Source organism: Macaca mulatta, chromosome 20 (assembly GCF_049350105.2).
Source record: "Macaca mulatta isolate MMU2019108-1 chromosome 20, T2T-MMU8v2.0, whole genome shotgun sequence".
Classification (NCBI taxonomy): domain Eukaryota; kingdom Metazoa; phylum Chordata; class Mammalia; order Primates; family Cercopithecidae; genus Macaca; species Macaca mulatta.
In genome coordinates, this window is record NC_133425.1 from 78,550,783 (window position 1) to 78,565,783 (window position 15,001).

Below are 15,001 nucleotides of genomic sequence, written 5' to 3' on the forward strand. Positions count from 1 at the left end.
TTATAAAAATAGTGCCAAAGAATGGAACCCATTTAAATGGCTTAGAGCATGAGACTTTTAACCTAGGACTCAGCATTGGGTGGCAGCTACATGGATGAAGCTCACTGAAATGACATCAGGTCTGTAGAGAAGTGTCCCATCGTTTAGGATTTCTTCAGTTATAACCTAAAAGAAGCCATATGTTTGAAGTGTGTGCTTTGTATATCTTATGTGAAAACACGGTCCCAGCAGCCCATATTATCTTGGAACTATACAGACTCCCGAAGCCATGCCCCCTTTTCACCTACATAATTATTAGACTATGCCTGCCAATTTTAATTCTAGAAAAATGGTCACTCTAGGTAATGTTCTTTAAAACAAACAAACAAAGGCTGCTTAATCCATGATGCTGTAGCCATTTGTTGGTTTGTTTATTTTAATCCCCAATTTACAACAAAATGTGTTTTTTTTTCTTACAGAGAACACACAATCCTATTAAAAGTGAACTTCTCTCGAATGAAGGCATTACAGCAGATTTAAATTCATGCATTACAATTTTAGCAATTTAATGAACATTCTATTTGGGGACATTATTGGTTTAAAGGAATAAATCACAAACATTTTATTTCCCGCTAGCACTCGGTATTTCAAATCCATTTTCTCAACAAAATGATGTGTTTAAATAAATTGTCCTATTGACTGAATTTTGATCACATTATTGGGTATTTGGGATACAAATGTGTAGACAGGGAGTCAGAAGTCATCACATCTATTGAAGGCTTTGCAGTCAAGAAATGAGGCCTCAGGCAAGTCACTTAGTATTAGGGGACTTAATTTCTTCTCAGTCCAAGGCAGGTGTTTAATTGCAACGTGTCCCAACTTGACTAGGGGAATTTGTTCACAGAATCAAGCGAATTCCCATCCCCACCCTTACATTTGGATTGGGTAAGTCTGCAGAGGGGTCCACCGGGCCTCCTTGCTAACAAGCTGTGGACGGCTCTAGCCCAGGTGCCCCATGGAGTAACCACTGTGTGGTTAATGCCAGAAGTCCCATCAAGTTGAAAGCTTCTCTAACCACATCTTGGACTGTGGTACTTGACACTTGTCTTTTCTTCAGTAAAGCAAAAATACCCTTAGTCATGTCATCATTAAAATGTACATGAGTTAGAATCTTATGCCTGCCTGGTTTCATGAGTTCAAAATGGGAGAAACTCAGGAAGGTTGAGTTGAGCCCCATGCTGAAAAGAGGGGAAGAAGAGGGGATGACTTGGAGCCAGGAAGGCTTGTGGGACAGAGCTTCTTAACCTGGGGTGTTCACCCTTGGTCCCTGGATGGACTTGAGGGAGTCTCTGAATGCCTGAAATCACAGGCAAAGTGAGTGTGTGTGTGTGCATGTGTGTGTGTGTGTGTGTATTTTTCTGTAAAGGGAGGGATCACAATTTGCATAGATTTCCCAGGGAGATGTTGATTGCAGGATGGTCAGAACCATCCTAACTAGGTGGTGATTTGGAGCATAGGCATTGGGCGCAGAGATCCTGGCTTAGAGCCCATCGCTTCCATTAATTAGGTGCGCACAGGAACTGCATTCCCCTCCAAGTGTGCTCTACCAGTGGCAAATGGCTGTTGTGAGACTAATTGGGAACACAGGAAAGGTGCGCATGGTCTGGTACTCAGTAATTGCTCAATAAATACAAGCTACATCCTAACGGATATTTTATGGAGGTCCTTAAACCGAGCAAAAGCAATTTTACTTGATGCATTTTGAAAGGAAGTGATGATTAACTAATCCTTCCTGCCCCCTGCTAGTCACGCCTTACATCACTGTATAGTCGCTTTCTCCTCATCTGGACCTTTTGCTAAAGACTAACAAAGAAAGCTTCCTCTGGTGGCTCTGGTCTCCAACTAAGGCTATAAACGGTGTATTGTTGAGGCTGCAGGAGAAGCTGGAAGAGTCATAATGCCAGGTTCAGACCCCTTGGTCTTCTGTCTGCGATGGGTTTGCTGTGCTCTGCTGGGGAAAATAACTCATCTTTTGAACCCCTCTGGGACATTTCCATGAGTTTTGTTGGATGGTCGTGTGTGTTCACTTTATGATCTCCACGTGAAAGGTGAAGTTCATAACTGCTACCAATCTCTAAGCTTTGTCCTTTAAAGTCTGCGGACACTTGAAACCGTCTGTTAGTCTTGCCATGCTGTGATCAAAAGGATTGTGTTTAAGTATGTATACTCTAACTGCTTATTGTGATTGCTAACATTTGTATAGTTCTTTGGGGTTTACAAAGTACTTTCCTTGTATTTTCCCATTTAATCTTCACTTAGGACTAAAAAAGTTAGTGACACTAATGGGAATGAGCGAAAACCAATTTCAGAGAGTATTACCTACACAAAATTATAAAGTAAAATGAGATTGATTTCCCATGTCATGAGGAAAAATGTCTCTTTACTTTGTGATTCTTTTTATCACATATTTAAAAGCATTTGCATTTTTCCTTTTCTGAATTTTCTGCTTTAATTTTTCCTCTTGTTTTAGATGTTCAGTGTAATTCACCAGTCGTGGCAGTTTTCTGCTTGATTCACAGAAAAAAATAAAAAAGAACTTTGACCTGCAGTGTCCACTTGATTAAAATTAGTTTGGATTTTTCAGATAAGGTTCCTTCTTTTTATTATTATAAACAGGCTTTATCTTAACAGAGTTGGAAGAAACATTTAAGGGAACGATTCGTCTTATTTGTATTTCAACCTGAAAAAAGGAAAAGAGATATAGCGAAAATTTTTAGTTGTTTAAGTGGGAAGTGCTTTATTTGAGATAAACACAAAAGGTTTTAAGGATCATTGATATTAGTCAAACATAGCAGCTTTTGGCTTTTGTCTGAAGAGCTCTTGTCTGCTGACTTGCAGACCTGTGACCTCTAGATAAAGTTTCAAAATGCAGAAAATATTTATCTTCTTGCTATGACCTTCCATGCACAAGACATGAAGCCATGGATTTGTTTCCTAGGGAACTAGTGAGTGAGGAAGATCTATAATTAAATCTGTGAGTTATATGCTACACATGGGAATTGGGTACGCACCAAGTCCTTTAGAAAAATCCCATAATATCACCATAGCCTCAACTGGTGGAATTAAACTCAATTTTTCTTCACACATTTTTAGAAAGCATCATTTAGAATCTTAATACGGGAAAGTTCTTGTGTTTCTTTCCAAAGTCAGGGTGTGTTTAGTTTGGCTTCCATTTTGCTCTGGATCCAATGTCCCTCCCTGATGGGACAGCACCTGCCATTGCTGCTCAGGTGAGTACTTTATATGGAAGTCTTGGAAAAGTGAGCGGTAGTCTAGTCTCAGACATCAGCACATCAGAGCTGGAAGGGATCCAAGGCAGTGTTTGGCAAAAGTTTTTTGATGTTCAAAATGTGTCCTTCAAATAAAACCTAATTTAAAAACTCATTGAGTAAAGCAGACATTAGGTGAACTGGTTTTGGCTGGAAGTAAGGGAGAAAGAAACTTTTCATCATCACCCCAACTCCAAAGGTCCAGAGCAAGAGTCTCTAAGGCACCCCCATTTCTCAACTTGAACATCAACATCTAAGCCATGGCACTGACTGTAGAGGGGGATACTGAGGCTTAAGAGATGTTGCCATTGGTCAGCCGTCTCATAGCCTCTAGAGGTTAAACACACACACACACACACACACACACACACACACAACTAGTAAAAAAAAGAAAAGTCAGAAAAATGAATAGCTGTTTCCAAATCTGGCTCGAATATATTTCATAGTAAATTTCCCGATCTGGAGGCTCATGAGGGCCAAGATTTCTCTATGGTGCTTTTATTTTTCACCTTTTGAAACCAATCATCAGCCTTTTACATTAACTCTAAAAAGTAAAACTCTGTCGACTCTTTTCTTTCAATGGGATTGTGCTCCCTGTATCATTTCTCAACCAAGAGAAGGACTCTATGAGAGGGAAGCAGAACCTCGGGACCACCAGTGAAGAGATATTTTACAAATACCAAGGCTTGATGTAGATGTGAGGCCAGGGGCTGGGTGCGGTGGCTCATGTCTGTAATCTCAGCACTTTAGGAGGCTGAGGTGGGTGGATCAACTGAGGTCAGGATTTCAAGACCAGCCTGACCAACATGGTAAAACCCCATCTCGACTAAAAGTACAAAAATTAGCTGGGCATGGTGGTGCACACCTGTAGTTCCAGCTACTCAGGAGGCTAAGGCAGGAGAATCGTTTGAATCCAGGAGGCAGAAGTTGCAGTGAGCTGAGATGGCACCATTGCACTCCAGCCTGGGCAACAGAGCAAGACTCCAGCTAAAAAAAAAAAAAGAAGAAAAAAAGATGTGAGACCAGGGTGGGTGTTGATGAGGACAGTAATAATGCCTGATGTTTTTGTAGCAGTCCCTGCTCCACACTATATATGCCTCAGCTCATTTAGTGTTTGTGATGTCTAAGCCCTGTGTGTGTGTGTGTTGTGTGTGTGTAGTAATAGTAGCTCATTTTTTTTTCTTTTGATTTTTTAATACACACTTATAAGTGTACATGTGTGGTGTGTGGATATATATACATTTGCCCCTGTCTCTCTGATCTACCCATCTGTATGTTTACGATCTTCCCCACCAACCTTTTAAGGTAGATACTACTACTATCCCTATTTTATGTATAAAGAAATTGAGACACAGAATCCTGAGGGTCCTACAGCTGGTCGTGGCAGCACTGAGATTTGTATCCAAGCAGCCTGGCTTCCAAGTCTGTGCTCTTTGCTGGTCTACATTCATACCCAATCTTTTTTTTTTCTTTTCTTTTTGGAGTATAAGCTATAGAGCTTTGAGCAAAATTTCTGATGTGAAAAGGAAACAAAAATAATAACTCAAAAGTTTTTGCTCTAAGGATAAAAGGAGCAAATGTAAAGCACCTAACCTATTGCACCTCGTAATTTCTTGCACCTAATAATTTCTCAATAAGTTTCTGTGTTGTGGTAAAAATTGTCAACCATGCACACAAACCGATCTTTTAAAAAATTGAGATGAATTAAAGTGAAAGACTTCAAAATCAGTTTGTCACATTTGATGGTAAATACTATATTTTCTCTGAGAATTTTAAATTGTGCAGGTAATTTCTCACCACGGTAAGTTATGATTTTTCATCCTGAAACAGTATCACGTCATCTAAGGAATTTTCCTCAGTGCAGTACACTCCCACCCATGCCCCTGAAAATGTTTAATCTGTTTCTACTACTTACCTGTAGGTCCAGTTCATTCCTGGAAATGTTCTGCAGGTTATCATGAGAACAGGAGTGATCCATGAAATAAACAGGCGCTATTGTTTGGATTAATTACCAGGAACAGAATCATAAGTGGTGACAACTCACAACAGCTGATTCCCCATTCTCCTGTCCTGATGGATAGATTTATGCATTTGAAACATTTTTCTCTGATTGCCTGCCCATCTCCTGTTCACATACTCCCCAAGAACCTCTACGTCTTATCCATGGAATATGTCTGAAAACCAATGATCATCCCGTTTGTTCATGTATTGTCTAATGGAGGAAAAGAAATTATACCTTAGGGCAGATATTTTCCTGATAAATAGCATTAAGTCGTTAAATTAGCTCTTTTAAGATTGTATTATTTTTAAAGGCATCTTACTTTTTATTTTTTACTCTTTTTTGAGACAGAGTCTCACTGTGTCACCAGGCTAGAGTGCAGTGACGTGATCTCAGCTCACTGCAACCTCCGCCTCCTGGGTTCAAGCAGTTCTCCCCCCTCAGCTTCCTGAGTAGCTGGGACTACAGGCGCGCACCACCATGCCACGCTAATTTTTGTAGTTTTAGTAGAGATGGTGTTTCACCATGTTGGCCAGGACCGTCTCAATCTCCGTCTCAATCTCTTGACCTGTGGTCTGCTTGCCTCAGCCTCCCAAAGTGCTGGGATTACAGGCCTGAGCCACCATGCCCAGCCTAAAGGCATCTTAGTCATTTGACTTTTCAAGACAGCCTTATTTATCAGCCTCTGATGCTTGACGTTCGCTTGTGTTGCTTTTTGTTGTCATAGTATTTTTGTGGTTGTCATTTTTTTTCTTTCTTTTTGTTGTTATTTGCTTTATGTCTGTATTTGTTGTATTTTTTGTTTAATCCACCCCATTTCTGCCCGAGACTGTGGTATATCATCAAGGTTGAGAACCACTGGGTTAAGGAGTTACAAAAAGTTGAATTTCTCAGTGCTAATGTGGACTCGTTGTATCGGATGAGCTCACTGTAACTCAGGAAAATCAAAAGCTTGACTTGAAAGAATGAGACAAGTCAAGCTCTCATGAGACAAGTCACTTCCTTTTCCTGTGGAGGAAGAGTTTGGATGGGGAGAAGGAGCTGAAGAAGTGGTGTCCCCATTGAAGCAGGCAGTTGGTGATCCTCTGTGAAGGTGTTGAAGGGCAGATGGGGAGACAAGATATTTTAATGAAAATTGTAACCTATTTTATAAATAAAGTTTATTTTTTATTATTGTAATTATTATTATTTTTTTTTAAGATGGAGTCTCACTCTGTCACCCAGGCTGGAGTGCCATGCTGTGATCTCGGCTCACTGCAACTTCCGCCTCCCGGGTTCAAGTGATCCCCCCAACTCAGCCTCCTGACTAGCTGAGATTACAGGTGCCCGCCTCCACACCCAGCTAATTTTAGTGTTTTTAGTAAAGATGGGGTTTCACCATGTTGGCCAGGCTGGTCTTGAACTCCTGGCCTCAAGTGATCCACCCACCTCGGCCTCCCAGAGTCTAGAATTACAGGCGTGAACCACCATGCCTGGCCCCAAACAAAATTTAATTTAATCCTTATAACAATCACTTAAAGGAAGAAGGATGTTTACGTTATTAGAGCACCTTCATGAACCTGACATTTTTATGTTGCTCTTTGAATCCCCTCAAATGCCAGCTGATTTAGGTTTCATCTTTCCCTTCATCAGTGATAAAACCATAACTTGTGTCAAAGGTGACTATCCAGAACCAGGGTTTCTGATTTTACTGCCTTGTTCTACTGCTTGGATACAGCCTGGCCTGAAGCCTCAGGGCCTTTAGGACCCGGGCAGGGGTGTTTTTTGATGAGAGAAGCTGTTTGCAACCCGCAGCTCTGGAGTGACTCGGAGAGAGAAATGACTAATTTCTCCATTCAGCAAAAATGCGCTGAGCTCCAGCTACATGATGAGGACTACTGTAGATTCTGTGGACACAGCAGTGAACAGAACAGACCAAGCCCTGTCCTAGAGTCCACCTGCTAGTAAGGGAACCTGACAAATCAAAAGTTAATAAAATATATGATGTGTCAGTTGCTATGATAGATCCTGATAGGGGCTATGGAGGTCAATGGCTAGAGACGAGAGTAGGTTGCAGTTTTCAATAGGGAGGCCCTCACTGAGAACTGATGGAATGGGATGAGTGCAGGGATGCATCTGTCTGGGGGCTGAGCATCCTAGATAAAATGAACTATGAGTGCAAAAGCTGGGGGCAGTAGTGTGTCCAGAATATTCTAGAAACCGTAGGAAGGCTGGTGTGGCTGAAGCAGAGGGAGCAAGGGAATGTTAGATAGGAGAAAAGTTGTGACCAGATCACAGAAGGTCTTTGGCCACCATAAGATTTGGCCTTTATTCTAATTGAGCGGCAAAGCTACTGGAGGGCTTTGGTGAAGACAGATGTGATCTGGCTTATGTCTTTATTGAATGACTCTGGCTGATGGATGGAGAATAGATTAGAGTGTGGATGGGGCAAGAGTAGGAACAGCTGCAATCACTCAGGCTCTAGAAGCAGTGGGGGATTGGCCCAGAGCAATGGTGGTGGAAGGGGAGAGGCGTGGTTATGGCCGTATTCTGGATATAATTTGAAAAGATTGGCGGGGGTGGGGGAAGTGAGGATTTTAGCTCTGTTTTATTGAGTGTGGCTGCCTACAAACCAGGCTCTGCGCCTCTCCGAACTGTCATGCATTCTTTTTGAGTTCTCTTGGTGGTTTTGTAAAGAAGCCAGCATCGCTCCCCATCTCCCAGAGGGGGAAACTGAAGCTCAGGGACATTCAGGAATTTCCTTAAAGCCCCGTGCCAGGCTTTGGCCATGGTCCTGACTCCTAAACCTGTCCTTTTTATACTGTAACAGGCTGCCTCCCCTCCAAAGTCTGCAGGAAATTTAAGACTCTTGGAATTTCTTATTGTATCAGCATGAATATTATTAAGTTTCCCATAAACTCAAATTTTGTCTATTTAAAAAGACTATGAATCTTTCTTTTTAGAAATTGAGGTGGTTAGGATTAATGACCAACCATAAAATTTTATAAGCAATTATTACGGTTTACTGTACCTTCTTCAGCTGCTTGTCGCCTTGCCTTCTTTTCTTTCTCCTGTAGTCAGGGCGGGTTTTCACATCACTGACCAAGATATTGGGCTGGGAAGAGACACACTTGGAGTGAGACCCTTCAGAAAGCCTCTGTTTTTAACTTTAGCTGTGACACTGGGATCTCAATCATGGAAGTACATTGACATCTACTCATCCTGCATTAGTAATATGGGCATGGTGCATTTTCTGTATTTATTAGCTATGTTCTGTATTTATTATTTATTATTCTGTATTTATTAGCTATTTTCTGTATTTAATAGAATCTTTAGAAAGGAACTCAATCCCCTGTTTCAACAAAGTACATTAATTTTTTGCTTTGTGGTAGATAATGCAAAAGCGGTCACTTTTTTCTGTGTGTGGCTTTCATCCTAATTTAGGGACCCTTTCTACCTAGAACTCTGTAGATTCCTGCCTTCTGTGTTTTTCCATCATCCCAGACCCTCAGCTACAAGCTCAGGCCTCCAGCCCCTTGTGCACAACTGCTCCTTTTGATCAGGATTACTTTGCCCCCAGTCTTCCTGGGACTTGCTGCAGATTTATTTCAAAGTTGTAAATCCTCTGCAGACTACCTCCTCATGCTATTCTCAACCTCTGGTTCTTTCTTTTTCTGATTGCCCCCAATATTAACAAAGTGAAGCAAAAATAACTACAGTCGCTGGAAAGTGGCACTGTGTTAGTCAGAACGCAGAGGTTGTGTGCGACAGACACACATTCAATGGCTGAGGCTAAAGGGTATTCATTGACTCCCATAGTCAGGAAATCCAAAGGTACATCTGGCTTTAGAACAGCTGGATCCAGGCCTCACATAGTTGCACTTTGTACTCTCCCTTTGCATGGTGGCCTGATCTTTTCCTGCCACAGACACTTGGTCAAAGAAGCTGGTCACAAGCTGCATCCTTCTAGCACTGTGAATATTAAAGGCAAGAGGAATCGTCCCTCTGAGCTTGATGTGGTTTGGCTGTGTCCCCACCGAATTCTAACCTTGAATTGTAGTTCCCATAATCCCCACACGTCATGGGAGGGACCCAGTGGAAGGTAATTGAATCATGGAGGCGGGTTTTCCCATACTGTTCTCGTGATAGTGAGTTAAGTCTCATGAGATCTGATGGTTTTACAAGTGGGAGTTCCCCTGCACAAGCTCTCTTGCCTGCCCCCATGTAAGATGTGACTTTGCTCCTCATTCACCTTCTGGCATGATTGTGAGGACTCCCTGGCCATGTGGAACTGTGAGTCAATTAAACCTCTTTCCTTTATAAATTACTCAGTCTTGGGTATGCATTTATTAGCAGTGTGAGAAAAGACTAATACACAGATCTAACAAGAATACCCCAAGGAGAATACGGTTTGGTACAACATTGGGCAAATGCCCATTGCTGAAGCCATCTCTGAGGCCAAATAAATGGGTTCAGCATGGCTAAAAGTACCTCTCATTATGGGTGGAAGAAGGGGAATGTCATGACACGTGATTGTGGCACAACTGATTGTCATGGGCCAAGTGGGAGGGTTAATGTAAGAAGGCGTTGGACAGCCTGCTTGGTAAAAAATCTATAGCTGCAATCCTTCACCATAGTTCTACCGAAGTCAAATTGCATTTGTAGCACTAGAGTTTCACTTAAAGGGAATGCAGCACTGGGGATAGACCCTAGCATTTTTTCCAATTGTCGTTTATTTTCAATTGCCACCATGTCTTGAGCACCTGCCCTATGCCCCCATGCTGTTCTAGGTACATACGATGGCAAACTGATGAATATCACGTTGACTCTGCACTCAAAAGATGCTGTTCATTAGGAGGGGGTCTTCCTAAATTATATAGACTGATCAATTTACATGCCACCCTTTGATGCTAACTAAGACAAAGGAGAAATAGCCCCAAGTGTTAATACTCTGTCTCTTGAATTGAGTTATTTTTCCAAGGCAATAAAATGTGAAGATGGCAATTAGTTAACCATTATGAAGACAAATCTTCAAATATTTCTCTCACTGTGGTAACATTTAAAATGCTTCCTGCTCAACCAAACAGCCAATTGATTTCTTTCCCATCTTCTTATAATGGCTAATTGCTAAGCAATTGATTGAATCCCCTTTTGTTACTATGTAATTACTAAGCTGGCGGAAACAACTCTCCTGACCATTTCTCAGTCTGCTCGTTTTGGTCACCTATAGGGCAGGTTTGGGGTAGGAATACTCTTATTTGGTTAAACTTTTTGCAAATAATCAAATTGCTTTATATAGTGATTCCGAGCAAAGGTTCAACTGGCAGAAAGGCTTAGATATTACTTGGATAGTTTCTTAACTGAAACCCTGGTGAAGTTTTTGTTGTTGTTATTGTTGTGTTGTCTACAATATGGAAAGAATAAGAACCCGCCTCCTGAAATTTTGGGAAGGGTCATATGAGATAATACATTTTCAGTGTTTAGTACCACTGGGAAAGAATAAGCCTGTAATAAATCACAAGTGTTAATACTTTATCTAGGCCACCTCTAGTGCATACTTATGGGAACTTGGTCAATATTGTTAACCTTTGTGCCTCAGTTTCCCAGTCTGTAAAGGGAGGATAATAGAGCCACTCGTGATCAAATAAATTAGAGTTTATTTGATGATTGTATTAGTCAGGGTTCTTTAGAGGGACTGAACTAATAGGATAGATAGATAGATAGATAGATAGATAGATAGATAGATAGATAGATAGAGATAGATAGATATATATGAAGCAGAGTTGATTAAATAGTATTACCTCACATGATCACAAGGACCCACAATAGGCCATCTGCAAGCTGAGGAGCAGGGGGGCCAGTCTGAGTTCCAAAGCTGAAGAACTTGGAGTTTCATGTTCGAAGGCAGGAAACATCCAGCATGGGAGAAAGATGTTGGCTGGGAGGCTTAAGCCAGTCTAGGCTTTTCACGTTGTTCTGCATGCTTTATATTCTAGCCATGCTGACAGCTGATCACATGATGCCCACCCAGATTAAGGGTGGATCTGCCTTTCCCAGCCCACTGACACAAATGTTCATTTCCTTTGGCATGACCCTCACAGACACACCCAGGATCAATACTTTGCATCCTTCAATCCAATCAAGTTGAGGCTCAGTAATAACCAACACAATGATAAAAGGAGAGAGCAAAAGCATGTAGAATTGATGTGATGGTCAAAGTGGATAGTTAAGGCACCTGAAGGACCAAGCCCACTGGCAATCTGTATGGATACTCGGTCACTATTTTGTTATTTGTACCACCTGGCACAGTTCCTGTCTCCTAGTACACACTCGAGCCTCAAGCAAGAGCCACTCCTTGCCTCCATTCCTCCTGGAGACTCCCCTTCACATGCTGAAGGGTTGGAAATTATTGTGAATGCAGTAACGGTGGCCACTTCTGTAAACACTGTACTTGACCTTCATGCCCACAGTATTCAGCAGACACTACGTAGTGTCTGTTGTGTGTCAGGGACTGTGCTGTGGGTTCACTTCTGCGGAGAGCAGAGGGTAGATGGAAAATAAAGGGTCTTCTCCTGCCTTGAGCTGTTCAGAGTTGTGGCCTTTGAAAGACTTGCTCAGAATGATCTGGTGGTTTTTTGACACTTCTTGATATGATCACTAGCTGAAGTCTTGCATATGGTGCATTTTGTGATTCCCAGCTCTCCCTCCACATGTTCTGAGAACAGTAATTTCCCCAGAGCTGTATCCAAAGAAGAAATGTAAATCCAGAGGCTATAAACTAATAGGATCTGAGTTTCCATGGTCGATGATATGAAAGTAGATTTGGCTTCTCTGTGTTGCTGACTTTAACAGGGAGCTTAAAATGTGAGATGGAGCAGGTGTTTGTGTGCTGTGTTGCCAGGCCTTTCCCACGGCTGTGAATTCCGGGAGGTTGAGGGACTATACAGACACTTTCTCTTGTGGTGACCTGATGCATGTAACGGGCACTGTTGCCCCACAAGTGCCCCCTCAGTGTGGGTAGAATTGACATTGCATCAACTCGGGGGGAAAAGTGCATCTAAAAGATGAAGGTCTGATTTTCTTTGCGGAGTTTAGATGGTGCATGTGTCTTTACCCCAGAAACCACAGAAACAATTTATCTTAAAGAGAAAGAGAGGAACTATGGACTTGGGCTTTGTAATTGGAGATTTTGGCAAAGATGGAGGCTACCCATCATGGGTGATGGTAGAATCTGGTGTCAGATGGCACACTCTGAGTTGTCTGACTCACCTGGAGAGTACAAGGGTATCTGCACCTACAGGCATTGCTGAGAATGACAGAATCATCAACATCCGGGGAAACACAAAAGCTATACTTGAAAAAAAGGGATCAGGGTATCAGCCATGACAGCTTTGTGGCTTCCAGATACTGAGCCATCCTAGATGCTAGCTCTTTATCTGCATGATCTCACACGTATCTTGAAAGCAAGCCTCCAGGTGGATTTTATTCCTGTTTTACAGTGGAGGGAGCTGAAGGCTAGAGAGATTTAGTAATGTGTTCTTTGACACACAGATTAAAAAGTGGTTGAGGAAGAACTTGAACCACAAGCCCTGCATGCCGGTTGCAAGCTCCAAACCCTACCTCCTGGGGACAAGACCCACATTATATTTCTCTTCTCTTCATGGGGGTTACAGACTGTTATCTCAGAGCAGAACCTAGGTTCTCTATAGGGTGGAGAAGTATAAGGACTCCTTTCTCCACAGTGGAAGCCCATGGGGTCTCCCTGAGACCTTTTCCCACAATCTCTGAATTCCATTCATTTGTGCAAGAGTGAAGTTCAAAAGCAGAGAGCTTGAGAGCTCCTATCTTCATCACATTGTTGACTCATTGTTACATCTGCTCTTCTAACTTAAATCACTGGTTCCTTTTCTTTCTTCCTCTGCATCTTCACCGAGGAGTGGTAGAAAAAGAATTCAACCAGGCATAGACAAACCTAGACTTGATTAACAGCTCTTAAAAAATTCATTCCACCTATTTAGTGTTCTGCTTCCTTCTCTGTGAATAAGGCTAACAATGCCTGTTTAGATTATGAAAATTAATATAAAAATATAATAGAAGTCTCTAGTAAGTTGCCTGTCCCAAAGAAGACACTTAACTAATGTCAAGTCTCCCTAAATGTTGCCCTCATCCCCACAATATGAGGAGGGAAGAGTCCAATGTTTTCATTAGAAAAGCTGCCACCCACACACAGGATGCTTTTCTCTACTTCTGAGTGTTTATAGTTTCAGTGATTCTGTGCCTTACAGTTCTCAAGGACAGCTCATTCCAACCTTTGAGAATATGAAGAATGGTTTTTCTAAATGATATAATAGTGTGACCCACAGGTGGCCTTGGGCTTTCCTTTCTTCTGGCTGCAGCCTTTGCTGGGTACACATAGGGACATGCACCCTGACAGTCCACCGGGGCCCCCTCTGGCCTGGGTCCTCAGAATGAGAACCTCAGCTTTTAGGACTCACAATACAAGGATGATCATGCTTGCTGTTAGCAGCACAGATCCAGCATAATTTTAAAAGCAAAATGATTGACTACATAGAAAGAAAAACCACATTGTTTTCCTGTCTCACCATGGAACGCTGCTTCCATTAGAGAAAAAGGAGAAAACCCGATTAGAAAGGATAGAAACATAAATGGAACTGTGTCAGGCCTTCCAAGCTGTCATTGATTATTCTACGCAGCAGATATTTCTCACCTCCCATTCAGGGCCATCTCCTGTAACAGCCATTTCTATTGCCAAAACAATAAGGGATAAATTAGGCTGGTCAATTTGTCTCTTTCCCTTTCTTGGGTAAAAAGAAAATGACTTAACTAAATCTTTTTTCTTTAGGATGAAAAGAGATTTTAAAAAACATTCTAGTAGCAAATAGCTGTCCTAAAGTAGGTAAAATAGGAATCGATTTTACTTACCTGACTTCCTCGTTGGATAGTTGGGAGGATTACCTGAGATGGGTCTGTGGCAACATTTTACGATGTCCAGGCCTGGGCGGCTATTACGGTCATCATCATTTCAGGAGGCAGCGTGGCTACATTATGCTTCATTCCTACAATCTCCTTTTTCTTCGCTGATGTGCATTCTCCTACTTTGACATACAAACCCATAAACACCATGAAATGTTAAAGCTAATGGTAATATTTTTCATATAGGTAAAAATAGTATGAGAATATTCCAATAGAAATAACCATAAAATATGCTTTCTCTTTGAGTAACCCCTTTCCTGGGTGTCTATCCGAAGGAATCACGTAAAATGTGGAGAATTTTTTTTTTTCACAAGAAGATGTTCTTTGTAGCTTTATTTACATCATTCACAATGTTTATAATTAAAACAGTTAAGCGTCCATTATGATGGAAGTGGTTGTTAAATTAGGGTATGTCTGCCTTAAATATTGCATAGCTGTACAAAAGGAGCTGGTAATGATAGAAGAAAATGCTCATGATATAACATGCGTATTATAGTCCATTCTTGCACTGCTATGAAGAAATACCTGAGATGAGGTAATTTATAAAGTAAAGAGGTTTAATTGACTCGTGGTTCCACAGGCTGCCCAAGAAGCAGAGCAAGCAACTTCTGCTTCTGGGGTGGCCTCAGGAAGCTAGCTTCCAACCATGGCATAAGGCAAAGTAGGAGCAGGTGTCTTCCAGGGCAGGACCAGGACCAAGAGAGAGATGGGGGAGGTGCTA

General features: G+C 41.7%; 1 protein-coding gene across 12 annotated transcripts in view; it reads left to right on the top strand.

The window, feature by feature from the left end:
• The window catches only part of CDH13 (cadherin 13), a 1,167,676-nt gene that overhangs the window by 553,770 nt on the left and 598,905 nt on the right, over positions 1-15,001 (top strand). Inside the window, exon 5 of one of the 12 annotated variants that reach the window (XM_077984055.1) lies at positions 459-683. In XM_077984055.1, coding sequence (XP_077840181.1) covers positions 459-548 — 90 coding nt within the window. In that variant the 3' untranslated portion in view covers positions 549-683. 12 annotated transcript variants of the gene reach the window in all.